At 48.2% G+C, this 25,447-nt stretch overlaps 1 protein-coding gene across 1 annotated transcript in view; it reads left to right on the forward strand.

The window, feature by feature from the left end:
- WDFY4 (WDFY family member 4) overlaps nucleotides 1-25,447 on the forward strand; it is a 290,100-nt gene that overhangs the window by 34,228 nt on the left and 230,425 nt on the right. The window contains exons 3-10 of the mRNA XM_034663601.1: nucleotides 1,619-1,869; nucleotides 11,471-11,585; nucleotides 12,415-12,521; nucleotides 14,597-14,731; nucleotides 17,430-17,619; nucleotides 19,456-19,645; nucleotides 21,448-21,605; nucleotides 23,208-23,660. Of these exons, the coding sequence (XP_034519492.1) occupies nucleotides 1,636-1,869; nucleotides 11,471-11,585; nucleotides 12,415-12,521; nucleotides 14,597-14,731; nucleotides 17,430-17,619; nucleotides 19,456-19,645; nucleotides 21,448-21,605; nucleotides 23,208-23,660 (1,582 nt within the window). The 5' untranslated portion in view covers nucleotides 1,619-1,635. The remainder of the gene's footprint in view (nucleotides 1-1,618; nucleotides 1,870-11,470; nucleotides 11,586-12,414; nucleotides 12,522-14,596; nucleotides 14,732-17,429; nucleotides 17,620-19,455; nucleotides 19,646-21,447; nucleotides 21,606-23,207; nucleotides 23,661-25,447) is intronic.

The following is a 25,447-nucleotide window of genomic DNA, read 5'->3' on the forward strand; positions in this document are numbered from 1 at the left end:
AGGCTCAGGGGTATATTGTTATAAAGCAGCTTATATAGTGAGACAGCAGTGACTTCATTCTTCACCGTGAGTGGTTATAATGTTAGAATTTTTTAAATGACAGGCAGTTGGTCAGTGGTTGCCTCATATCAATCTTGGAAAACAGCTTAAGTTTTGCTTCTGATTTCCAGATATGTAAGCAAGAAACAACTGAGGTCAAGTTAGTCTTGCAAAATAAGTTAAATTAAGCTTTGCTTGTATGACTAAACTGGTTTTGTCTGCTCAGGGAATTTTCAAGGTTGGCTTGTTTTTTGTTTTAATACTTGATATTCTTCCCAATACTTGGTTCCTTTCCTATTTTGACACTGAACTTACAAGGTTTTTGTAATAAGAAAATGAACTTTGAGAGTGATAAGCATGTGTGCTGGAAGAAGCGCTAGGGACTCATGGAGTTGTGCACATAAAGGATGAGAATCTTTCAAAGGGGGATGGTAAGTCTGGCCGCATGGCCCTTCGTCCATTCCCATTCTAGCCTGCAGGGGGGTGTGTGCTGGGCTAAAAATAAAGCATGACATAGCCCAAAGAAGAACACTGGTGGTTCCATCTTTGTGTGCCTAACCCTCTGGTTGCTACCCCATGATGTGTGGTTGTTGGTCACCGACCAGACTCCACAATGGACGCCTACATGGTGACACTGTGGTCAGGGAGGGCTTTTTGCAGGAAGCCTGGACATTCTGGGCTGCATGTGGAGTTTCCTGTACTCCTGACACGCAACGAGCAAATCTTTGCTGTGCTGTGAGTCAGTCATGACTCAACTAAAGACTAGGACAATTGAGAAGTCGAGGACACAAGGGCATCTTCTCAAGGTTACCCTTCTGGCCAATCGGTCTTTGGCTGTTTTTACCGCATAAGTTCTTGTCTCATGCCTACTGACCCAAGATCAGCAGCTTGCACCAAACATCCCTGTGTGCTCCAATAAAGGAGCTCTTTAATGTTATCATGGGGGGGGGTTCAAGAGTCCTTTTGAAGACAAAGTTCTCTAAAAATATGGAATGTGAACCAAATCATGCTGAGAGTGAAGAACTATATCCTTTCAGACTCGTGTGGTAGAGGGACGTTACCACTGAAGATATAGAATTACAGGCCTGTACAAATATAGGTGACAGTTGACATATCCCTTCTACTTTCTCCACCTTTTAGAGGAGGAACAGCAGCAGGTAATAAATAAAACAGAGCCAAACAACAGCAAAAACAAACAAACAAAAAACCAAAAAAAAACACGCTTTGGTGTTAAAGGTTTGCACTTCAACTGGACATCTAGCTGCCTGTATGCCTTTGCCCCAGCCAACTTCCTTCCTTATATAGAGAAAATAAAAATGCCCATTTCTCCCCCAAGTCTGGGGAGTGAGCCCAGTACAGTGCCAGACACATGTCAGATTGTCCCTATAAAGTCACATCTAAGTCAGAATCTCCTTTAAAAAAAGTGTTCCTATTTTTGTCAGTTTCCTTTCAGATTCTCAGCGGAACCATCTGCAATAGGAACTGAACCGAGTGAGTGCAGTACCTTGTCCCACACCCAGCTTCATCAGGAAGTGCTGTGACAGGTCTTGACATTTCTGGTTTTTTGTTCTGAATTCAGATCTGCTTTGCTAAGGCATGGAGGCAGAAGACATTTCAAGAGCTGAAGACACAGTTGAGTATCCGGGTTCCAAAAATGAAGGCCAGCCTGATGTTGCTCAGCCTGACCTCCCACGTGGAGGGCAATCTCCTGGTCCCACTGCTCTCTGGGAGACGCTAGAGAAGAAATTTCTGGAATACCAGAAGTTGGCCCATGGGAGCCCTTCTGAACATCAGCAGAGCCTGTTGGATCTCCTCCCACTGTTCCTGAAGGTCAGTATTCTTATTTTTGAAGCTGTAAGAAGACGATACAGTGCTCTGGGGACACTTCTGGGATGATCGGAAGCCGGAGTTGGTGGTTTTAATATCATCACAAGTGGTCCCTATTGGTTTTCTTAGAGGGGAGTGTTGTGCTATTTAATAAAGATGGCAAGCAAGGCTCATCTCCAGGATGAGAAAGAGTTGGAAAGGACAGTTGGCTCTTGAGTAATTGTCTCCTTAGTTAAAATTATATTGTTCAACCGCAATCCCGATGTGGGAGCCAGAGAAAGACCAGCTCCTCTGAAGCTAGGGAAAGAATGTGTGTCCTGGGTTGCAGGGATGGCAGGTAACCTCAAACACCAGCAATGCCAACAGTGAGGCCTGGGAAAACCCAGCCACGGGCATGGGAGAGAAGCCCAGCCTGTCCACTGAGCTGCCATTCTGGCCAGTGGCAGCTGGTGACAGTTTGGGTACAAAGGATTCCCTTTGTTATCTCAGAGCAAAGGTCCTGCCCATGAGGTCTGCTTTATAGTTGAATATATTGAAGTTAAGTTGCAGAGTTGGAAACACGTCTTTTTATGAGGACTTAATTTTGCTTGACTATTAATTCTTGGTTATTATTTAAAAAAACCATATAGGTACATTCAAAGCACAGAGAATATGAGATACCTTTCACATTTGAAACTAGACTAAGACAGATGGAGACCTGGCAGGTTTTCATTGGGAAATTCCCTTGCTGATTTGTTTCATCTAACTTATTAACCAGAAATATTTAAGGACTTCCAAAGATGATTCAGAACCTTCTTGGGATCATATTTCTAGGATGCATTGAGTACTTAGGCATGTCTTTCTGTAAAAAATCTTGCCAAGTAACTTACCGTCCATGAATTCATTATTTTCCTCCATCTTTTGGACTTGTATACCTCATCCTTTCCATTTCACAGATTGGATAACTGGCACATAGAGAACGTACTGGAAAAGAAGAACTAGGAGAGGACAGACAGCTCAGGTTTCTCATTCCTAGCCCTCCCTGCCCTGACAACCCTGCTCCTAGAGGGTGGTTTAGTCTCCCCCAGTTCTCAGGTCAACTTTGCCTTATGGAAAGAAAAATCTAAACAACATCTTGCCCCCTCCCACCCCACCAAAATTTGCTGCTCTCCATGCATGTGGGCTTGGCCATCACGTTATCCCTTTGCCACCCACTGGACAGCCGTCGCTCAGTTGAAAGGACTCTTGTTCACGAGCCAGAGCTTGGTCCTCCTTCACTTCTTTCCAGATTGTTGATCTGAGAATTCATTCATTTGTTGTCCACATATTTATTAAACTTTTATACCCTGTGCTGGGGCCTGGGGCTCTGAGAGTTAAGAATACAGACAGAGGTTTTACCATCGTGGAGAGTTTAGTCCAGGGTGGAGGATAAATAGCACCCAGAATGTGTCGTATTTGCTTGTAGGGGTTAACAACTTTCAAAATGGAAAGTTTTCACATGAAAATCAGATTTCCAGTTTCTCTTGAAAATGTTGGTAGATGTCAGTAGTACTAACCATTGGATGGAGATGGTGAGGGGCAACCCTTTTAGACAGAAGCTGGTCTCTGTTTCTCAGTTTACCTCAGTCCTCCATTCCCTAATATCTTTTACCCAACCCACATTCCTCATTTATTTTGCCTGACCTGAAGGCATTTGAGCTTTGACCCCACATGTACACGCAGTTCCTATTACTGAACTTTGATATTGGTCCATGTTTCCCAAGCTCTGCTCTTGTAACTAGAGGCATAATAGCCCTATTGTTGAACCCATGGGCTTTGGGGTCAGAGAGGGTGTCAAGTCCTGGCTCCATTACTAATTAGCTATGCATCCTTGAGCAAATTATTAAATATTACTGAACCTCACTTTCCTTATCTGTAAAGTGGAATCAATAACTCTTTGCTGGGAGTCTGTGAGGGTGAGAGAAGATAATGATTGTAAAGTTCATAGCACATGGAGAGCAGACAGGATCCCCATGACCTTTCCACCAGCCGCCAGGATACTAACTGTGGGTGTGCGGTTTGAGATCCCATTTCCACAAATCCCCAGACTGCTGACACAGTCTGATAGGTTTAGAGTCCCTGGAGTTCACCTCTGATGAACCCTGCAGAAGCAGAATATTACAGGCTTTTTATCTTTGCTTAAAATCTATATTCTTTTATTAAGTCCTACATGTCTACAAACCTGTTGTTTCCATGAAGTTCTAACTAAGAAAACCCCACCAGAGTCAGAGCCCTTAGGCTTCTTAATTAAGGGTTGGTAATGGAAAGAAACATGGGGAAGGCGAGAGGGTTTGTTTTGTTTTGAGTGTGGTGCAGATAAAGTTTGAAATGCAGATGAAGACTGAGAGCCCTGTTGGAATACAGGTCCTTGTGTAAGAAGTCAAGCTTGAAACCACTGTGTTCGGAATGTTATAACCGCAAAACAGTGTTCTTCAAGGTTGTCTATAATGAACTGCCTTGGAAATATATGAGAATTTAAAAAGTTATGCCAAAGGGGCGCCTGGGAGGCTCAGTTGGTTAAGCATCCGACTCTTGGTTTCGGCTCAGGCCATCATCTCAGGGTCATGGGCTCCAGCCCCCTGTCTGGGTCTACATTCAGCACAGAGTCTGCTCGAGAATCTCTCTCCTTCTCCCTCTGCTGTTCCCGCTCGAGCACTCCCTCTCTCTAAAATAAATAAATAAATAAAATCTTTTAAAGAAGTAAAAGAATAAAAAGTTATGCCAAAGCCTTCGTCATGTACTGGTTGTCATGGCAACCACGCCCCCAGTGGACTCCGAGACAACCGAGGGCTCTAAAGGAGTCCTGGACTACTTTGTTCAGTGGAGCGTAACTCTCTACACCTGACTCTTTTCACTGTGGGCCCAAGGAAAACTAGGATAATCTAGAATATTCTTTGTTTTAAGATAATGCACACAAGGCATTTTGAATTGCCGCTCCTGCTTGGAAAGGGCCGTGTGCCTAGGTTGTGGGCACTCGCCTGCCTGGCCCAGGCCCTGTGTCAGTCAGAGGCAGTATGCAAGGGGCAGCCCATGTGTAGTCAGGGCTCGGGTGAAGGTTGACAGCAGTGAGTGCCCTGCCTCAGTGGCCGCCACCTGCCTCCACCTAGTGAGTCTTGAGATTTGGCGAGAGGTACTGTTCTGTGTGGGAGACTCCCTCAGAGCTGCTGCTTTCCCATCTTCTTCCCAAAGAACTTCCTTTTAGCCTCTTCGGCTTTCTCTCCTATTTGATTCCTCCAAATCCACAGCAGAGGACAATGTTTTCCCTAACTCTGCATCAACTGCTGGGAAAGCACAACGATGGGCTTGGTTGGTTCTGTAGCAAATCCCAGCCCCATTGCCTCCTGAGCGGAGAACAGCTGCAGGGCTGTTGGAAAGTGAACCCATGCACAATTTGGGTGACTGTCTTGGTAGTAAGGAAGAACCTGATGGAATTTGAGGGCGTTGGGACCCCAATGAGGAACTGCTCTGGAAGGATGAGTCAGAAAAGAAGTTCTCATCCAGAACTACATGCTCTCCTCTCCCGCCAGACTCCATCGGTCCTCTCTTGAGGTCATGGAGGAGTTCTTAGCCAGGGCAGGTCGGCCCTTTCACTGATAATAGCTAATAACATTCACCAAGCTCTAACTATCTTTTGTTTAGTGTTTATAAGCCCTCATAATAACCCTGTGAAGTGGATGTCATTTTGATCCCAGCCTTACCAATGAGGAAAGAGAGGTTTAGAGGTGTTGCATAACTTAGCCGAGGTCACCTCGTTGTTCGTGAGGAGCAGAACTTAACTGGGCCACTCTGCCCAGGCCTGTGTCATTAGCCTCTGGGCTCCCTCACTCGGGCAGTGCTGGGGTTCGTAGAACAGAGCTCATTTGGCTTCTTTCCCTGTCCCGTGACTCCCTGGACATATGGCTTTGCCTGGCTAGTACCGATTGTGTACAAAAAGAATGTCATGCCCTCTACATGTGATGTTTGGGCAGCTCCAGGATGTTGCAGACAAGAATGAGCTTTCATTGCCTCACACAGGAAGCAGCACAGAGCTAATGACTTCTCAGTGTGCACGATAGTGTTTCCACGAAGGATTCAAGCAACTGTTGCTGTGTTCCTGCCACAAGCCTTGGGCTTTGGTCTTTCTAGAACCCTTCCTATCATAGGGTCTCACACCAAGAGAAGAAAGCCTTCCTCTAGCAAGCCTGGGCTGATCCTGCTGGCTCTTGGTTGAGTTGGCTTTGGGGGAAAAGGAAACACTGCAGATCCTCGCATTGCCCAGAGATATCCAGAGATAATAGACCCTGGGAAAGCTAGAGCTATGGATGCAGTTGTTCAGGATTGTTCTTGGAATTTGTACTTTGAGAGAAAACAGGCAGAAAGCTAGGGAACCCCTGGCAGTGAACGTAAAATTCCTCATCATCTGGGACAGACAACCTGGGGAGGGGGGTGGGACCAATGGGGACAAGGGGAGCTCTGTGGATGTGCTAGATTAAAGATGTGAGAATGGGTCCACACTGTTCCCTTGAAGAAGTGGGATCCACGTCCCCTCCCCTGGGATCTGGCTGGATTTGTGATGACTCGGCTAATGGAATAGGGCAGACGTGACATTTGCAGGTCCAGGCTTCAAGAGACTTGCAGCTTTTTCTTCCCATCACTTCTCACTTCCTGTCACTCTTAGGACCCTGCTGCCATGCTGTGGGGAAGTCTCAGCAGCCCTGAGTAAAAGCCTATGTGTAAAGGAACCAAAGCCCCCGACCTTGCTGCTGACAGCCAGCGCCCACTTATCAGCCATGTGGGTGTGCCGTCCAGCAGATGGATCTCTAGCCCTGTTAGCTGCCCCAGATGAACGAAGCAGAGAAAAGCTGTCCCTGCTGAGCCCTCCTCAAATTGCAGATCCATGAGAAAAATAAGCCCCTCAATTTGGGGGCGGTTTGTTGTGGAGCGATCTCTCGCCAGAACAGTGGGTAACATGGGGAGGAATCATTCATTTCCTAGTGTGGAGGGATTGGAATGAACACTAACTCGATTGCACTTGGCAGTGTTTGTGCATGCGTGTGTGTGCATGTGTGCAGATATACAGGTAATTACAGGTACTTCTGAGACTCACAACCCTGACAGTGGCGCAGAGCTTATGCCTTTGGGTGTGGCCGATCATTCTCATATAAACCACGCGTGAACCCAACTGACAGCGGAAGAGAGAGAAGTAACATTAAATATAATAATAAGGATGAGCAGTAATTGTTCCCAAGTGTAGTGTCCTGAGGGAGCATTGAAGGTAAATACCCTTCTTTGTCCATCCCTGACATACCCAACCTCAGAGTGGGGTCTGCAACATGGCTTATTACCATCTCAGAGAAACATTTTTTTGTGTGTGCGCAAGCAAAGTTTTGATGCATCACTTTTTTTAAATTTAATTTACAACGGAGAGGGTCATCTGTATCACACTAGCAGGGAAAATTCGCATAAAGTCTCTGAAATGTTTTGAGCTCACTTAAAGATCAAACCACCAAACTCGGGGGTAAGGAAGACATAGTAACATTGCAACCATCCTTGAAAACCAGAAAGGTTCTGTTGTTCAAAAGCTGGGGTTTTCTCCCATCCCCTTAAGAGCTTTTTTCATTCTCATTTTCCTTTGGAGGCCACGGCATCATTTTCTTTCTCTTTCTTCCATGGGAGAGACAGCCATGAGGCACGATGGTGCAGCTTAGATAATGTGAGTAAATAAAATTTTAAAAAAATATTGAGCAATATTCTCCCAGCATGCAAGTCCCAGTTTGAGAAAAAAATTAGGTCCTTTTGGAAGCTGCCTTAACTCTTTGGGGGTCTCCATGGTACCATTCAGTAAATGATTGACTCTGTGCATCAAAGTGCACCCCAGTGGCCTGAAAGAGTTAGTGTGGCCTCCAGAAGTGCCCATCGCGGTCCCAGGAAGGAGTGTGAGCCTTGGGACACTCTGGCTGAGCGTACAATTACTGTTCAGCTCACAGTGGCCCAATTTACTTTATTGTAGAGTGCCAGCAGGAGTCCCACTGCTTGAAGATGATCTGGATGCTTCTGAGTCGACTGCCTGCAAATTGGTCTTTGAGGGGTTTGCCAGAGCAGGGAGGAGGCACAGGAATTTGTTAGGAAGACATCATAGCAGAGTTTTCAGTCCTGGACAGGAGATAATCGTACCAGAAATTCCCAGAGGAAAGGACTGATTTTTTCTTTCCGGGGATTCAAATTACCAAGTGATAGCCGGTTTCCAGGGGGCAGCCATAAATTTCTTAGCTATGCACATGCGACCTGGGTATGAGTGAGATAGCTCTTCACTCTGCTGCTTACCTGATTCTCCGGGCTTACTCTCCTGCCTCAGCCTTAGTTTCTGTAAAGTGGGAATAATCATAACAACCCCGATTTCAAAGGTTGTCGTAGGACTAATGGAAAGAATGTACATAAGGGCTTGGCCCAGCGATTGGCACAAACCCAGCATGCAATACATTTAGCCGTCAATCTGCGTGTTGTGGATTTCATAATCATGTGTTCGCTTATCGAATATTTGTTGAAGGTCTACTATGTGCAATAGCTTTAAACATTCACTTAGCATGTCTGTAGTGTTTTCTCGTTTTTTAAGATTTCACTTATTTATCTGACACAGATAGAGTGAACGAGTAAGTGTGAGAGCACAAGCGGTGGAGGGGGGAGAGGGAGAGGGAGAAGCGGGCTCCCGGCAGAGCAGGGATCCCCACGTGGGGCTTGATTCCAGGATCCTGGGATCATAACCTGAGCCGAAGGCAGACGCTTAACCAGCTGAGCCACCCAGGCACCCCTAGCGTGCCTGTAGTTTTAGCAAAGTTCTGACGAACTGCTTTTTTATTTACAAAGGAAAGGGGCAACTCTGTCCATTTATAGGGCAGACAATAAAAGAAGTATTTCAGGTTACAAAGTTTTGTACAAAACAAAATAAATATCCATGTACTCACCACCCATATAAAAGAAAGAAAACATTTCAGATAAACTGAAGCCACCTGGGAATGGGTGCTAGAGTTCATTCCCCTTCTGCCCTCCTCCAGTGCAAAGCCCCATCCTGCTGAGTTATCATTCCCTGTGGGGGAATATATAGATATTCATTGAATAGATTATATGGATACAATATGTATTATGTATATCCAAATATATCTATATCCACATTATACAATTATATGAATACATTTTAATAATCCTAGGTGATATTACTGTGAATTTTATTTGTAGCTTGACAGGTTTTTCTAGATTCAAGACTGTAATATGCTTTGGCAATTTGCTTTTTGCACCCAACATTCTATTTCTGGATTTATCCATATTGATACCTGTGATTCTATTTCTTTTTCAGTTCTGTATAGTACCCTTACGTAAGTATGCCGCAAGTCATTCATTCACTGTCCTATTGATGAACGTTGAGTTCTTCCAATGTGACACAATCACAGATGCGGTGCTTAATAGTTCGTGTTCATGTCTCCTTGTGCACATGTGCCAGCATTTCTATAGGGAATATGCCTAGAAGGGAATTGCTGGGCCATAGGATGTGTCCTCCTATAACTTTATTGGATTGGGTTAAATACTTTTCAAAGGGATTTTTTGCAAGTTGTGCTCCATCAGTAGATCATGTGGGTTTCCTGGTCCTTTCCCACATTTAGTATTGTCAGGTTTTGCGTTCTCACTAACCAGAAAAATATGACTATCTCATTGCGCTTTTAATTTGCATTTTCCTGATTATTAGTAATTTGCTATTTAGTGTATCTTTTATAAGTTACTTGTTTCATTTGCCTGTTTAAAAAAATCAGGTTTTTTAAAAATTAATTTGTAGGAATCTGGATACTATTCCTTTGTCTGTTATATGCATTGAAAATATTTTTTTTCCCAACCTGTGGCTTATTTCCCTTGTATGTAGTATCTTCTAATATAGAGAAAATTCTAGAAGGTTTTTACTCTTTAATTAATGTGGTGTCTACAGCAAGGAAACACATTTCCCCCTGGAATTTTGATGCTTTTCTCACCTTTTCTAGAAGGAGGATCTCCGCTTTAAAAAACTCAGTCATGTCTTTGGGCAGGAATAGAATTTATTATGGCTGGTGGCCTGGAGCCGTGAATGGCAGTCCAGCAAAACTGTATTTTGTTGAGGCCACTAATTACCAGGAACGTGCTCAGAAGCCTACCTTCCTGGGAAGGTGGGAAACCAGAAATGGGGAGTTGCCAGGAACTCAAGTCCTGTGCCAAGAGTAGTCACTCCATTCTGACTATTGGTCTAGAGAGAGCTCTCCTCATCCTGGGACTAGTAACTTCTGCCTGTGACAACACAGGCGAACAAAGAGAGAAGATTCTAATGAGAAGCAGACTGGGAGGGAATTCTGAAAAGGGTCAGGCATCCTAAGTGGAATTTTAAAATTAATGACTTCTTTTAAATAGTATTCTAAACAATGGAAGAAAAAGTCCAAGGCAAAAAGATGAACAGATAGGATAGAACTAGAGAAGGAACAGAGAAGAAAGAATTTTAAAGAATTAAAAAAAAAAAAAAAGAAATAGATTAAAAGCGACAGCAACTTGGACTCAAAAGAATTTCCTGAGCCTGGAACTAAACCTAGAAAACAAAGGAATAGATTGAGAAATTTCATTTCATGTGAATTTCAGATTTCTGTACAGTGAAACCTAATAATATCAAATTAAAAGAGAAAATGACAAATTAAAAAAAATCACAATAGTATTATGGACATTTTTTTATATGTAAAGAGCTTTTTAAAACAAATAAGAAAATAGTGAAAACCCTAGTAGAATAATAGGCTAAGGGTAAAAACAGGCAATTCAAGAAGCATGAAAAATGCTTGTCTATTTCAGTAATCAAAAGGCTGCAATCGAGATGAGATCTTTTTTCTTCTATCAGTTTTCTTATTTAAGATGAAAAAACATGACAGTGCTCAATGGGTGTAGAGAAACTAGTCCTCTCCCAGGGAGGCCCTGGAAGGGCTAATCAGGTCAACTTCCGCTGGGGAATGAGTTAGGAATATGCACTGAAGCACTAAAAAAGTAAGCAAGTAAGAAGCATGCCCTTGTAACTTGCAATCCCACTCTTTAGAATTTATCAAAGGAAATAACTGTCTGACTTAAACTAAGATATCTGCACAAGGTTCTAGAAGCATGAAGCATGCGAGAGGAGAATCTGTGAGATGTAGCAGTTGGTGGGGTAAGGAAGGTGAGGGAGAGGGGAACCTAGAGAACCACCCTTAGAATTTCCCACTGGGGCAACTTGTGCTTGGTAGAACCATTTGTGGAGACGAGATACAATAGATTTGGGAGGAAGGCAATGGTTTGGATTATGTGTATTTGACACTTCAGGAACATGAGTTCAGGGGCAGATGTTCAGGGCCCAGTTAGATGTGGGTTTGGAGCTCAGCAGAAGTTGAAGAATTCACAGGCACTAGGGTAGGGATACAGTGGAAGCTGCTAGGGTAGGTGTTTCGGTGGCCTTTGGGATACACCTGGGACAGTGAGGTGGCCCATTGGTTTGGGCTGGTGGGGAGAGTGGCAAGGCAATGCTCATGCCTTGATTTGTAGCTTTGACATGTCTGATGGAATCCTGTGTATTGCACTTCAGGCCTGGGAAAACTCTGTGGGGATCATCTGCTTTCCCAGTCTCCAAAGGCTGGCAGAAGATATTTCTAACCAGCTCGCCCAAGAGATACAGAAGGCACTTGTGGGAAAGCCTGCAGGTAAGAGAACACTTAATGGAGAGCAAAATAGCCTTGTGCGCTCCTCCCAGGACTTCTGTGAAGCCACTCCCTGCTTTCCAGTGGAGTCAGAGTGGTGCCTTCCAGAGAGCCCCACAGGCTCACTTCTGCCACTGAGGATGTTGGGAGTGGAGGAATAGGTTGGCAGAGGAGGGAAGAGGGACTTGCAGAATTCTGCTGCTCCTGGGAGGGATACACACACACACACACACACACACACACACACACACACACACACACACAAAGGACCAGAGTCTCTGGTGGGGGGGGTACTAGGATAAAAATGTGTGTTCAGTGAATAGCTCGATCCAGAAAAGACACAGAAGTGAAAGCCAAGCACGTTTTCTGATTTGGGGTCTCCTGACTTGCATTCTTCTGCTCCTAGAGCTGGACCCTGGAGGCTGGGCAGGAGGGGACTTTAGGGGGAAGGAGTATCTTGAGCATAGTGTGGGTTGCAGAACTCTTCTGCGACATAAGGGGCTGGAGGATACAGGAGGTGGGGTGTAGACTCTGGATTGTGAGAACGCCAACAGCTGAGGAGCTTCTTATTATTTGGTAATGGAGAGCCATTGATGGTTGTTGAACAGGGATGGTGGCAAGATAAAGACGATCCTCCAAGGAGATTAATCTGGCAGAGTGTGAGATGGCATGGATTCGGATGGCATTGTGGAGAGGAAAGGAGACAGAAGTGCCCTAAGGATGTGAAGGCACATCTCACGGGAAAGGAGGCCAAGGGGAGGGAAAGGTGGCTGGACAGGTCACCGCACCGCCCTGCTGGTAACACTTTCTCCCCTTCACGTGCTGTTGCCAGAGCAAGCGAGGGAGGCAGCTGGCCAGTTGCTGCGGTGGAAGGGGGATGTGGATCAGGACGGCTACCTGCTCCTGAAGTCAGTGTTTGTGCTCACGGGGACAAACGCGGTAAGTTCCAGGCCCCACGGGCCCCAGCTTGGCAGCTCTGTATCCACGTGTGGCAGGAAGTCCCAGCAAAGACAGTGGCACATCTCAAGAGTGTCTTTTTTTGCTATGATACTGAGTTATCATTTCTCCGGCCCTATTTCTCTTCTGACCTAGAACATGGACTTGAGCATCTGAAATTCACTTTCGAATCCTGCTTTTTCAGTTGACAAGCTGTGTGTAACCTTGGGAAAATTGTCACCTTTCTGTGACACAATTGTGTGGCTAACTTTAGAATGGGGGATAATACCTTAGTTCAAGGGTTAGTGCAGGGATGAACAACGGCTGATGTGTATGGACGGTTTCGTGTGTCCGGGCAAGCCTGGGATGTCTCCTGAAGGTCAATGAAACCCCCCAAGTCCCCTGAGTCAGACTACGAAGCCCCCTTAGTTACCATCCTGTGTACCTGCTGTCTGTCTGATGCCAGAGCCTGTGACCTGAGCCACGGCTCTTTACTGCCTCCGGCTAAACTCAGATGGAAGGAGCCAGCATCAGGCCTCTGTCCCTGCCTGCCCAGAGACAGCGCCTGGATGAGACTGGCTCCTCTTTCTTCCCTTCCCACGGTGCCCCATCCCAGTGGCAGATGTATCCTCCACTGTGAAGCTGGGGCTCTGGGGCTTCTCTGCGAGTGGACAGCGGATGGCTGGTGTCCTCTTAGGCAAAAGCAGGCCCTGGCAGCTGTGGCTATCAGCAGAAATGGCCAGAGGTCCTGGACAGGGCAGGCCCAGAGACTCATGTGTCTGGTGAGAGTTCCCACTGCATGCCAGCCTGGCGCTCAGCGTTGGGAGCCGCAGAAAACCAGATGGGGACACGGCCACCCTGAGGCTAAAGGTGAACACAGACCTCAGCCGGGCATCTGAAACAGTGTGCAGAGCCATGAGAGGAGCTGGGAGTGCAGTTGCTAACTGCAGGGAGGATCCCCTGGCCTTTGCTCTATATAACACCACCCCCACCCCCGACCACTGCCCGCACAGCAGCCTGAAGCACAGAGCAGGAGCTTTTCTGCCCATGGGGCAGGACTGTTCACAGTCTGGTAGTAAAAATCAGCCTAAGGGCTTGTTTTCCACTGTGAGCAGCCAGCCCTAAAGGCAGTGAGACAAGTAAGCAGCTGGCTTTCAGGGGAGCCAGTGCAGCACGGAGGACAGGGGAGCCCCCCTGAGCAGGGTCCCAGCAGAGCCAGGTGTCCAATAACGGGTGTGGCCATTATAGTGTACCAGAAGCTTCGAGGGGAAAGGGTGGGACCAGCCGCCTGCATTATCTTCCTGGTCCTGACCCAGACTATACATTCTTCCTTTCTCTTTTTCTCATTTTGCCACTGTATCTGTCACATTAGTCAGCTGGGTGGGAAGTTGGGTGAACAGTGTGCTTTAGAGTAATGCCATATGTGTGCACACGTGCACACATGTGCACACACACACACATGCAGACATGGCTGGGGGGGTTGCCGTAACCCCCAGGGGAGCTGCAGGCAGAGCATGGGGAAGAAAACCTCCAGGACGCTCCATTCTGAGGCTGGTCCCTTCTCGGCCCCCTTCCTGTCTTATCCCGTCTGTCTGGCCACCCTCGTTATCCGGCTTCCCCTGTAGGACCGTTTCGGTCTTGGGGAAGTCTCAGGTCTGAACAAGAGGATGGGAAGGGCCTTGATCAGGTCCTTCACATGTTATGAACATGTCCTCCTGAGTGTCCAATTCTCTAATCAGGAGGCAACCTCCCCAAATCAGTAGTGTGATCGTTTAGGAAAGCCCTTGTTTTTAGCTCTGCACCTGTCCCTCCCTCCCTCTTTTCCTTCCTTCTTTCCTCCTTTCCTTCCTTCCTATTATCTATCCTATAAAAGATGAAAAGTTTATCGAGCACATAGTGGACACTCTGTATAAATTCAATCTTCACAGCCGCCCTAGGTGGGTCAGATGAGTGTCTCCACTCTTACGTGAGCCTGTGTTGCCCAGAGAGAGGACGGGATTTGCCCATGTTCCGGCTAAAACGGCTGCAGGGGCTGGAGCATGCTGCGCGGGGTGGTCACGTCTGCGCTTCCCTTGCAGGAGACCCTGGGCAGAGTTGCTGAGTCTGGCCTTCCAGCCCTGCTCCTGCAGTGCCTTTACCTCTTCTTCGTCTTTCCTCTGGAAAAGGACGAGCTTATTGAGAGTGATGTTCAAGTTCAGAGGATGTTCGTGCAGGTGAGTGAGAGGAGGGCTCCACGTCCCTGGGCCAAGACTTTGCTCTGCTTCTTGGAGATGTTTTCGTCTTCCTCAGCCAGAGGCCTGAAGCAACTCTGTCCTCCTGGGGGCCAGCTCCTCTGTCTGTCCCCAGGCTCTGCAAATGCCAGCAATCCTGTGCATCTGGAAGATGAATGTTCTTCTCTCTCTGTCTTGTTGCATCCCTGTATCAACAGTCCCCTGGTTCTCCCCCAGAAAAGTGTGCCGCCCCTCTTCCTCCTTCGCTTGGCCCCAGCAGCTCCTCTTCCTCCAGGCTGCGTTCCCGGGCCCTGCCTGCCCTTCCCAGCAGGGGGAGCCTCCTGTCCCCCTGCCTCCTCTGAGGACAAGCACGCTAAGGGCACTTGCATAAGGGTAGCTGACGTTTTCCAAGTACTTCCCTGTACCCACCCCTGCCATGGCCTCCCCGAGCCCTCTCTTCCATTCCAGGATATGTGTAGTATTACAATTCTGATTCCATGTCAACTAAAGGATGGTGAGTGAAAGTGGGTCCAGGGTCACAGAGGTAGCGGGTGGGGGGCTGGGATCGGGACCCTGGAGATCTGGCTCCCAAGCCCACTTTGTGATGTCACCTCCTTCCCCCTCCCGGAAGCTATCTCAGGCTGCTACACATCAAATGCAGTTTCCTGGCGTTCTTCCCTGTCTTTCCTCTCCTCTCTCACTACCAGCTGCAACTTTTAGCATAACTTCTCACCTCTTTCCCTGCCCCCTTACTGACCACTTCTGCTTTCTCAGCTTCCCAGATGCTGCATTCACCCGAAAACTCCTCCTGCCTCTCTGGAGGAGACCTTGGTGGGGGAAGGGTAAAGAGGGCCCTGTGTCCTCCTCATCTTCCTGCAGCCAGGGCCTCCAGCACCGTCTCACAGAGCAGGTGCTGAAGAGCTTTCGTGAATTTCCAATTGCGCGTGTGCATTGCACATGGGCATTCACGTTAGCATCTGTTTGAGATTCATTCTCAAGCCAGAATCATCGTTATCAGAGGTTATCTCACAAGTTCACTTGTGGTAGGTTATCCCTTAAGTTGCATTTGTTGGAAACTTAGGCCTCACTTATCTGTATATAAATCATATTCTAAGTGGTGGCCAGGATGCAGTACTGGGCACTTTGACGCATCTTTACCATGTGGCTTTTACGTGTCCTGCAGAGAACTAGTGAAGCCCTGCCTTCATGGCCCGATCCATGTATGGGCAGAACGTGAGCCACAGTGATAGGCCATGGCGGCATTCCTCAGGGTTTTCCTCATTTCATTCTGCAAAAACATATGGAGCTCCTCCCATGTGCTGCTCTACACCAAGCCGATGGTTCCAGCAGCAAGCATAGTACTCTCTCTCGTAGAGGTGACAGAAAGACAGGGAAGCCAAACAGGGAAAATAATCATGTAATTAAAGAACAGTGTCCCAATGTTTTAAGTGCTCTGAAGGAAAAATGGAAGGTGTGCTGGGAAATGAGGACAAGGGAACCTGATTTATAGTAAAGCATAAAGGAAGGCTGCCCGGAGGAAATGGCATTAAACCCGAGCTGAAGGTCGTAACGGAGGTGTGAAGGGGAAGGGGAGGGGACAGGAGCAGAAATGGTGTCCAAGCCAAGGGTCACATGGCCATGTCCACTGGCTGGGGAGGCCAGCAGATGGGGTCTAGAGCTCAGCTCTGTGGCTGTCCAGCTTGGACTCTGTCACTGTGCCCAGAAGGGGCTAACAGATTCAGATGGAAGGAGCCCTCCATATTTGCCCAACTAGAAGGAGATACAGGTAGACCCCCCCAAGCCAAAGGGAGGGATGCACACAGTCACAGGAGAGAGGAGGCAGGGCTGGTCTGCACAGAACTCTGTGAGCCACAGTTTACCCCAAGTGGCAGGAAGGTATCAGAAGTCTCTCTGGTAGCCATAGGGAGACAGGTGGGGAGGAGGCACGGGGCCCAGATAGGAAGTCATAGGATAAGGCTCATGATCTTATGAGAGGTAGAGTTTGAATGCCAACCAGGGATCTGGGAACACATCTTTTTTTTTTTTTTTTTAAAGATTTTATTTATTTGAGAGAGAGAGCGCATGAGGACGAGCAGGGGGGAGGGGCAGAGGGAAAGGGAGAAACAGACTCCCCGATGACCAGGGAGCCTGACCTGGGGCTTGATCCCAGGACCCTGAGATCATGACCTGAGCCGAGGGCGGGTGTTTGACTGAGCCACCCAGGTGCCCTGCAGCACACCTCTTTTTAAATAGTACTGAGTCCTATTAATTCTGTGCTTAACTTTTGATGGCATTTTTTCCCTGCACTTCTATGTAAAAGGACAGCTCCCTAAGTCAAACCCTTCTTTGTTATTCTGAATTGGAAAGGGTAACAACTACTTGCGTTAAGATTGTGCACTGGGGGTTATACGCAACTAATGAATCGTGGAACTTTACATCAAAAACCAGGGATGTACTGTATGGTGACTAACATAATATAATAAAAATATTATTATTTAAAAAAAAAAGGAGTACAGATTTGAGCCCACGCCCTGTCACCCTTTTCTAGGTGGCGCTGCTGACCATGCTGCTCTGGGGCAGAGGGTGACCCGTACAACCCATCCTTTGCACTGAGACATACCCTTCTGAGCTCTGGAAAAGTAGGGAAGAAATCTGTTACAGGAAGGAGGCTTCCTAACTAGGCATCTTTTTTTTTTTCCAGATGTTGCTGAACATTTGCAGTGAGTCTCAGGGGCTGGAGAGACTTCTATCAGGAAATGAGCTCCAATCTCTAGTGATTGCCACTACCTGTCTCCGGGAACACAGCTGCAGTTTTTGGAAGGAGCCCACCTTCTGCGTGCTCAGGGCGATCTCCAAAGCTCAGAACCTCGGCATCATCCAGTACCTGCAGGGTATGACCCCGGGAGACCAGGGCTGGGATGTGGGCCCACTTTCTACAATGAGACCCTGGAACCAAAATAGAGATGGACAAGCAGGGTCTTCACGGATGCCCATCTATGCCCTGTGGATGACCCTTTGCTTGGTTTCCTTCGTGAAAGTGTGTTTATTATTTATTATTCACTGTGGTGCTCCATAGGGGGAGGAAAGGAAAGGGGAACTCATTTACTGCACACGCGCTATCAAACACACACCACCGTGCTGGGCCCATTTGTGCAGTGTCTCATCTGCCTCTTTGAGATGGATATTAATGCCGTTGTGTAATGGGGAAAGCGGAGGCTGAGGGTGGAAGAACTTGCCCAGCTCCCTCGCTCACAAACAGGAGAATCACGTTCTAAACCCGGAGATGCCCAATCCAGTGCTTTTGGCTCCGCGCTGGGCAGCATCTGTAGGGGTTAAGGCCGTAGATTCTGGAAACAGACAGCTGGGCTGTGGACTCCAGCTCTGTTCTCCTGTTTTCATACCTGAATGACCTTTAGCTCTTAAGTGCCTATGTGGCTCAGTTCTTTTATCTGTGAAATAGGGGTAGTAAACCCTTGCCCTGTGATCTGTCTTCTCTCTGGGGCCTCCTGTAACAGGGGGCGTCAGTTGCTGACAGCTGAGAGAGTTCACCAAGCCCACTGCCCTACTGTAACTGAGCCAGGGACCAAACGTCAGTCCCAGGCTAAGGATTCGAGGCTCCCTGTAAGGCCAGGGCCCAGCAGTAATGGCCCCGGGCTGAGTTGGCCTGAGATGCTCAGGGAACTAAACTCCATAGGCTGGAGTCAGAGACACCTGAGAAAAAGCTGTGTGCATTGTCGGCACGGGTCTCTCACTGTGTCATTATTATTAGCTGTCCCAGACAATAACAAGAAAAGAAAATACGCACTTTGGTGGGGAGACTGCTGCCTGGAGCACTGAGCCCAGGACCCCCTTAGGTTCGGAATGGGTAGTTTCCATGGGCGTAGAGGCTGAAGAGAAGGTCTGGAAGAAAGGGCTGTCCTGGTGGTTACCTGCCAAGCCTGCAGTTCTTGGGGCTAACCTGCCCCGCATGCAGACTCTGGGGGGGGGGGCATCTGAAGCCTTGCAGCTGAGGGACAGAGCGTGTGTTAGACACATGTGTATCTTTGCTGACACTCAGAAGCAGCTACTTCCAGTGAAAGAGCTCCAAAAATAGTGATCCATCGAAATGCAAATCCAATGACATCCCTCTTCTGACTCAAACCCTCCCTTGGCCTCTCACAGCTCTGGGTAACTGGCAAGTTGCATAGCCAGGGCCCACACATGAGCTGGCCCTGCCTTCCTCCCCCTCCGTTGTGGCCCACGCTTCTGGGTGCTAAACCTCTGGGTACCTTAGTAGCGGAAACACACCATCTTTTGGTCCCTCGCTTTCTTACATACTCCTATATCCTTCCCTGAACTTTTTTATCAGGTGATCTCTGAGCATCTCCGGTGTTGCTTCCTTAAGAAGGTCTTTCTCAGTGCCCAGCGCTGGCATCGTGTAGCTCACTACCTGATGGACCCGCCCCTCCTGCCCCTGCTGCATGCTGGGAATTAGGAGCAGCCGGCTAAGATGCTTCCTTCCTCTTCCTGTTTCACCCACTCTCCATCTGGGTCTGCAGAGTGTGGCTCTTGGGATGGCACTTCCCATGGGGGAGACTTCTTCTTGACTCAAGACCCAGCAGAAAAGTGTTTTGAATTAATTCACATTTACATCTTGATATATACAGTTTAAAGGAGGGCCGGGAGGGGACAACCATGACAGAGAAGCTACGGCTTCCAAACTCAACAGGGTTGTTTTCTTCCTGCAGCCATGGATTGCATCAAACTGTCCCTTCAGAACCTCTCCAAGCTTGCAGACAGCCTCCCGGCTCCCGAGGTGAGCGAGGCAGTGAACCTCATCTTGGGCTTTGTGAAGGACTCCTACCCTATCTCCTCAGCTCTGTTCCTAGAGTTCGAAAATGGAGAAGGCTACCCTCTGCTCCTCAAAGTGTTGCTTAGGTAAGTGGTTGTCATTGGTGGGGGAGAAACTGCCAAAGCCTAGGTCCTCAGTATCATTTGGGGGGGCTTTGGAGAAAGACAGAGATTGAGGCTTCTTGGAATGTCTTCTGAAACATAAATTTCCATAAAGCATGGCCAGAGAGACTTTTATTGCAAAAAATAATTCAAGGAGCATCAGGGTTTGGAAGCCACTTCCTTTGAGGACTGATGAAGAATTACCATGTTCATTTGGTGATATATACCACACGCATGCCCACTGGCTTGCCAGCCACCTATCAGAACCCACATCTCCATGTTGGAGGGCTCTCTGGGACTGTTGTAACCAGCTCTGCGACTGTTGTAACCAGCTCTGCCTTCTTGCTTGGGGGCTGAAAGTGCTGAGGAGTCAACAACCCCCAGAAGTAGCCCTCAGCTGAGGACTGGCAGGAGTTGATGTATAAATACCCAGCAAAGTTGCCCCTTGGGTGGGACATCTCTACCCCACCTCCCAGAGTCCCCAGGAGCATTACAGTCCTGTTGCCCCACAAGGTGCTTACCTGATAATGCTCCTGAACTGGCTTCCTTCCCTTCCTTCTTACAGACTCTTTCCACTATCAGTAGTTTTTGGTCCAACTCCCAAATAAAATAGCTTCTCTCTCTCAAATCTTTGACTACGAGAAACCTAAATGTAGACACCATTGAGCTGGGCCAGGACTCATCTCCTGCAGGCTGACTTGCCGTATCATTTTCAGGTCAGGTCCAGGGATACATAAGACAAGAGATGGAAATCAAAGAAATTCTTTGATTGTCCCAACTTCTCCGTTGGTCTTGGGGAAGCTGCTTAAAGGCAGGGCCACATACACTCCCTTGCGCTCTGCTCTGTGAATGTGAGAAGCTGTTTTCATCCATGGGGTATTGCTTCCCACTGTGCTTCACAGACTTCACTGAAGAGTCAGGTTTCCAGTCTAGAGGGGTCAGTTGGATGAGGGGGCTGAAACCCCAAAAAGATGTGATTAGATGACAACACCTTGAGGACCTTCCTCCAAAGGGACATTACGCATAAACGTTCCTGTGGGGTTGCTAGGTTTTACACTGGTCTGGACCATAACCAACTGGCTACTGCTCCCAAGGAGGTTTGTGTCATAGCAACTCCTAAACATTTCATGGTTAAGTGAGTGGTTGGTTTTCTTCAGACTTTTTGTGGAAGCCGGAGGGGGAAATGAGCCTGTTCTGGGGAGTGTCAGGAAGGACCCATCTCAGCTCATTGGGTGGTTTTTTTTTTTCCCCTGACTTACCTGAAGTCATACCTGAAGTCAGGAAGCACTTTTGCTCTTGACGTGGCAGAGCTGGAATAAGATTTGATAGAGAGACAAGAAGAGAAAGGCAGCCCACCTACACATAAGTAGCAAAGAATGAAAATAATACTCAACCTTGACATAAGCATAAGGAAATCTAATAAAGTTTGGTTACTTCCCAAGAGGTTTGTTTTTCCACTCGAAATATTAAATCTCTCATTTTGGGGGTGCCCTGCTCTGCTGGTGTGCATGTCTTTTGGGGTAGGTTCCGCCATAGATACCAGAAACATGAGTAAATGCTGTAGCTCTTCACAGGTTTCTATGTATTCCGACTGCGTGTCCTTACACCTAAGGCTGACATTTGCAGAGTGACTTTTATCCAGGGCGCTCCCCTTGCCTTTTGGTGCCGAACTGGTGCGGACCTCTGGGGGCCTGCCATTGCTCCTGCACCCCAGTGAGGAGCGCCATGAACAAACATGGCTGCCCCATCCAAGAAGCCCACAGAGCTGGCCTTGTCTGTCCCTGCAGGTACAATGGCCCGACACAGAGCGAGGTGGACCCCCACCTGGAGGAGCTCCTTGATCTGGTGGTGTGGCTGACCACTTGTGGGAGGTCGGAGCTGAAGGTGTTTGACAGTGTCACGTACCCTCAGCTGGAAGGCTTCAAGTTCCATCACGAGACTACTGGTGGGTCGTTTGATGTCTCTGGGGGCCTGGCAGTGGCTGGCACTCTGCCCTGACAAATGCTACACGGGTCTTTTCCTGATTCTTTGTGAGGAAACCAACACTGGGCACCTGTTAGTGATTCTGTCATGCCTTTGTGGAGATGACCTATGGATTTAAACTTGCTCCTCTTTGGATGTTTTTAGATGTCTTGGTGGGACTTAGAGGAAATTTTTTGCTTAATGAACGCAAAGACCCTCTCAGGTAATGGAGGGAGCCTCTGACCTCCACCCCCACCTCTACTGTGACTTACTCTGCAACTTGTGTTCCTATGCGAGGACTGATGGCCCCAAAACAGCCACCCAGCCTCAGAGTCAGGGCCTCCTCAGTTCTTTGAGGTTGGTTGGTTATTTGCTTGATGAACTCTGTTTAGCAGAGGCACCGGTGTGACCAGGCAGGTATCTGCTCCCTGAAATATCTCTGTAGAGACTGTCACACACACTGAATCATAATCTCCTCTGCAAGTGGCTGATAAATGCATCAGGGACAGTGCACTGTGACACCAGGTAGGTGGGTCGGGTCAGGAAACTGCCCAGAAGGAACCATTCAGGTGGGGTTTCAAGGCTCAGAGTGGATCACCTAGGGAGAAAGGAAGAGGATAAAGTTTAAAGGCAGAAAGTACAGGCTGAGGGAAGACGTGGGAACTGCAAATGTCCCAGTGAGTCTGGGGAAATGGGCACGGAGACAGGAGCGGACCAGAGCATCATCTGGGTGAGTCTGGGGAAATGGGCACAGAGACAGGAGCAGACCAGAGCGTGGAGGCTGTGAAGCTGTAAGGCCAGCTTAGGGGAGGGCACCTTTGGACGGAACTCCAGGAGATGCACAGGGAAGAGTCTGGATTGGAGGGGAGTTCCAGAAACATCTCTGGGGTCTGAGGCAGGGAGGGCTGGAGCCAGGGAGTTCTCTGATGGAGTGTCTCCTGGGCAAGAGAAGACGAGGCTTCGCCTTCGAGCTGGAGAGAAAGGAGGGGATGACTTCCGAAGGTGTCTCGTTTAGCCACTTGGCTAGAAATGAAACTGACTTTGCTTAGTAATCTTTAACATCATTTGATTTTAATTGATTAAAACCAACCCTCCAGCCCAGAGTTGCCCAAAGGAAATATAATGTGAGACATATCACATAATTTTAAATGGCCTAGTAGCCATATTTTTAAAAAAAATTAGAAGAAACAGGTTAAGTTATTTTTCATAATATATTTTAGTTAACCTAATACATCCAAAATATTACCACTTCAACATGCGGCCATATATATGATTATTAATGGCGTTTTGGGGCCTTCTTTGTGCTGCATCTTAGAAATCTGGTGTCTATTCTTATACTTATGGAACATCCCGGTTGGATGGCCACATTTCCAGGGCTCCGTGAGCCACCACGTCTTGGACAATGCAGCTCTAGCCTTACTCACACTGTGGGCAGCTGGCTTTTCTGGACTTGCGATAGACATTTACCCACAGGAGCTGGAAAATAGAAACTATAGATGGCACTTCCTAATGGCAACGCAAGGACGTGTTTCTAAGCATAGGCAGGAGAAATGACCTGCAGGATTATTCTTTCTTTCATCTTCAGGGGTGACTGTTAAGAATCTTCAGGCCTTCCAAGTCCTACAGAATGTTTTCCACAAAGCCGGCAACCCCGTCCTCTGCACCAAGGTCCTGGCCGCCATCAGGACCATGTGGGCCTGGAATGCCCGCAACTTCTTCTTACTGGAGTGGACCCTGCAGCCCATCTCTCAGTTTGTGGAGATCGTGCCCCTGAAGGCAGCCCCAGTGCAGAAGCACTTCTTCCAGCTGCTGGAGGCCCTGGTGTTCGAGCTGCATTATGTGCCCCACGAGATCCTGCGGAAGGTGCAGTGCCTGATCAAGGAGAGCCCTGAGTCGCCCTGCACCCTGGTGGCCCTGCAGAGTGTGCTCAGAATAGTCGACAGGGACCTGCTCTTCACCGACATCTTCCGGGACTCCGGTCTGCTGGGCCTGCTGCTGGCCCAGCTGCGGAAGCGGGCCAAGATCCTGAGGAAGTCAGGTGCCTCCCGGGAGTGCTGGGAGGGGTCGGGGGAGCAGGCTAGGGGTCTGTGTGCCACTCTGCTGCCCATCCAAATAACAGGAAAAGTGAGCGTGCCTGTGTCCCCTGGCACCGTGAGGGTTGGAGAAGGTACCTTGGGGCACGTGGCTTCACAGAGCAGGCAGCCCCTCTATTTCCTATAACCAGACTGATCTCCGGGAAGAGGCCAGAGGGATGGGTGTACCTCTAAACAGACTCATGGGGCTAACTCCGGCCTGACAAATTCTCAGCTTGCAGATTTCTCCTGCACTGCATAGTGTCGGAGTATGGAGCTGGAGAGACGTCGGGGGGCAAAGGAGCTCAGAGAGTCCTGGGGCTCTGGCAGGGCAGAGGGTAGGGGACATGTGTGTGTGTGTGTGTATGTTGGGGGGGGTCAGCTGGTACACAGCCTCATTTTGGTGCTATCAGGCCCAATGGTCTCCCCCCTGGAGCAGTAATCACTGCAGCCCGGCTTCCCCTCCAAGTCTTGTCCCGCTTCTGTGTCCTTCTGGGCTCTGCACCTGTGGCACCTTGGCAACATCCCTTCACCCCTACGTTGGCCCTGGGCTCTCAACCTCAGCAGCCTCTGCTCCCCCTGTGGGACTTCAGGCTCCCTTCTGTCCAGGCGGGAGTGCTGGCCTGAGCTCTGTCACTGCCTGACCACACACCCCACGCACAGACCCTGCTGTGGTTGGTCCACGCTTCCCACCTCCACCCACCTGTGGATAGCAGCCAGGGTGTGAAAACTCCTTTCCCAGTTCTTCTGGGCTTTCCTGCACCTTCCCCTCTGGCCTTTCAGCCTGGAGAAGGCACACTGGGACACTGAATCCAGCCCCTTACCTCTCCCCACCTTTTAGCCTTTCCTCCTTGTACTGCGTTGGCTGGGAGGGGCTGAGGGCTCTCTAGCCATTGGCTGCTTTTGGAATTGGGCTTCACACTTAAGCTAAAGTCATCCATCTGTCTATTCCCTGATCCTGTCTGAGTGGAAGAAGCTGAAGGAGAGAGGGTGGGCATTGGGGCCAGACAGCCCTGGATGGGAATCCTGGTTATGTTACTTAGGAGCTGAGTGATCCTGAACAAGTTACTTAACCTCTCTGAGCCACTTTCCTCCTCTGTTAAATGGGTGCAAGAATGTCTACATCATAAGGATGTGGTTAGTATTAAATGAGGAAGTACTGAGAAGGTCTCCCTGCTGTGTCTGGAGTATCTTAGGTGCTCGAGAGATGTTAGTTGTCTTCTCTCCTGTAGCTTCTGTGGTACTGCATGGAGGACTGAGATAGGCAACTTTGGGAGGCCAGGAAGGACTCACATCTCCCTGGGAGTGTTTGCAAATAGGGTCAAGATTGAGGGTGAGGAGCTCCCAGCTTTATACACCTGGGCCTCTGGGCCGGGCCTGGGAGACCATTTTGCCATGTGCTTTTCTCCCCTGCCCTTTGCATAGTCTTTTTGTTTAACGTTCCTGTGTTACCTTCCTGTGTGTTGCTTCTCAGCAGCCTGCTATTGAACTTGCTTTTATTTATTTATTTATTTATTTATTTATTTATTTGCCCAGCACTGTAATTTATTTAGGGAAGCAGGGGNTGCCCAGCACTGTAATTTATTTAGGGAAGCAGGGGTAGAATGGTAATGAAATTTTGTTGAGAAGCCCTTTATGAGCAAAATAGATAGCTACCAATAGCAACTTCTTTTTTTTTTTTAAGATTTTTTTTTTAAATTTTATTTTATTATATTGTGTTAATCACCATACAGTACATCCCCAGATTCCGATG

Source organism: Ailuropoda melanoleuca, chromosome 6 (genome assembly GCF_002007445.2).
Source record: "Ailuropoda melanoleuca isolate Jingjing chromosome 6, ASM200744v2, whole genome shotgun sequence".
NCBI lineage: Eukaryota > Metazoa > Chordata > Mammalia > Carnivora > Ursidae > Ailuropoda > Ailuropoda melanoleuca.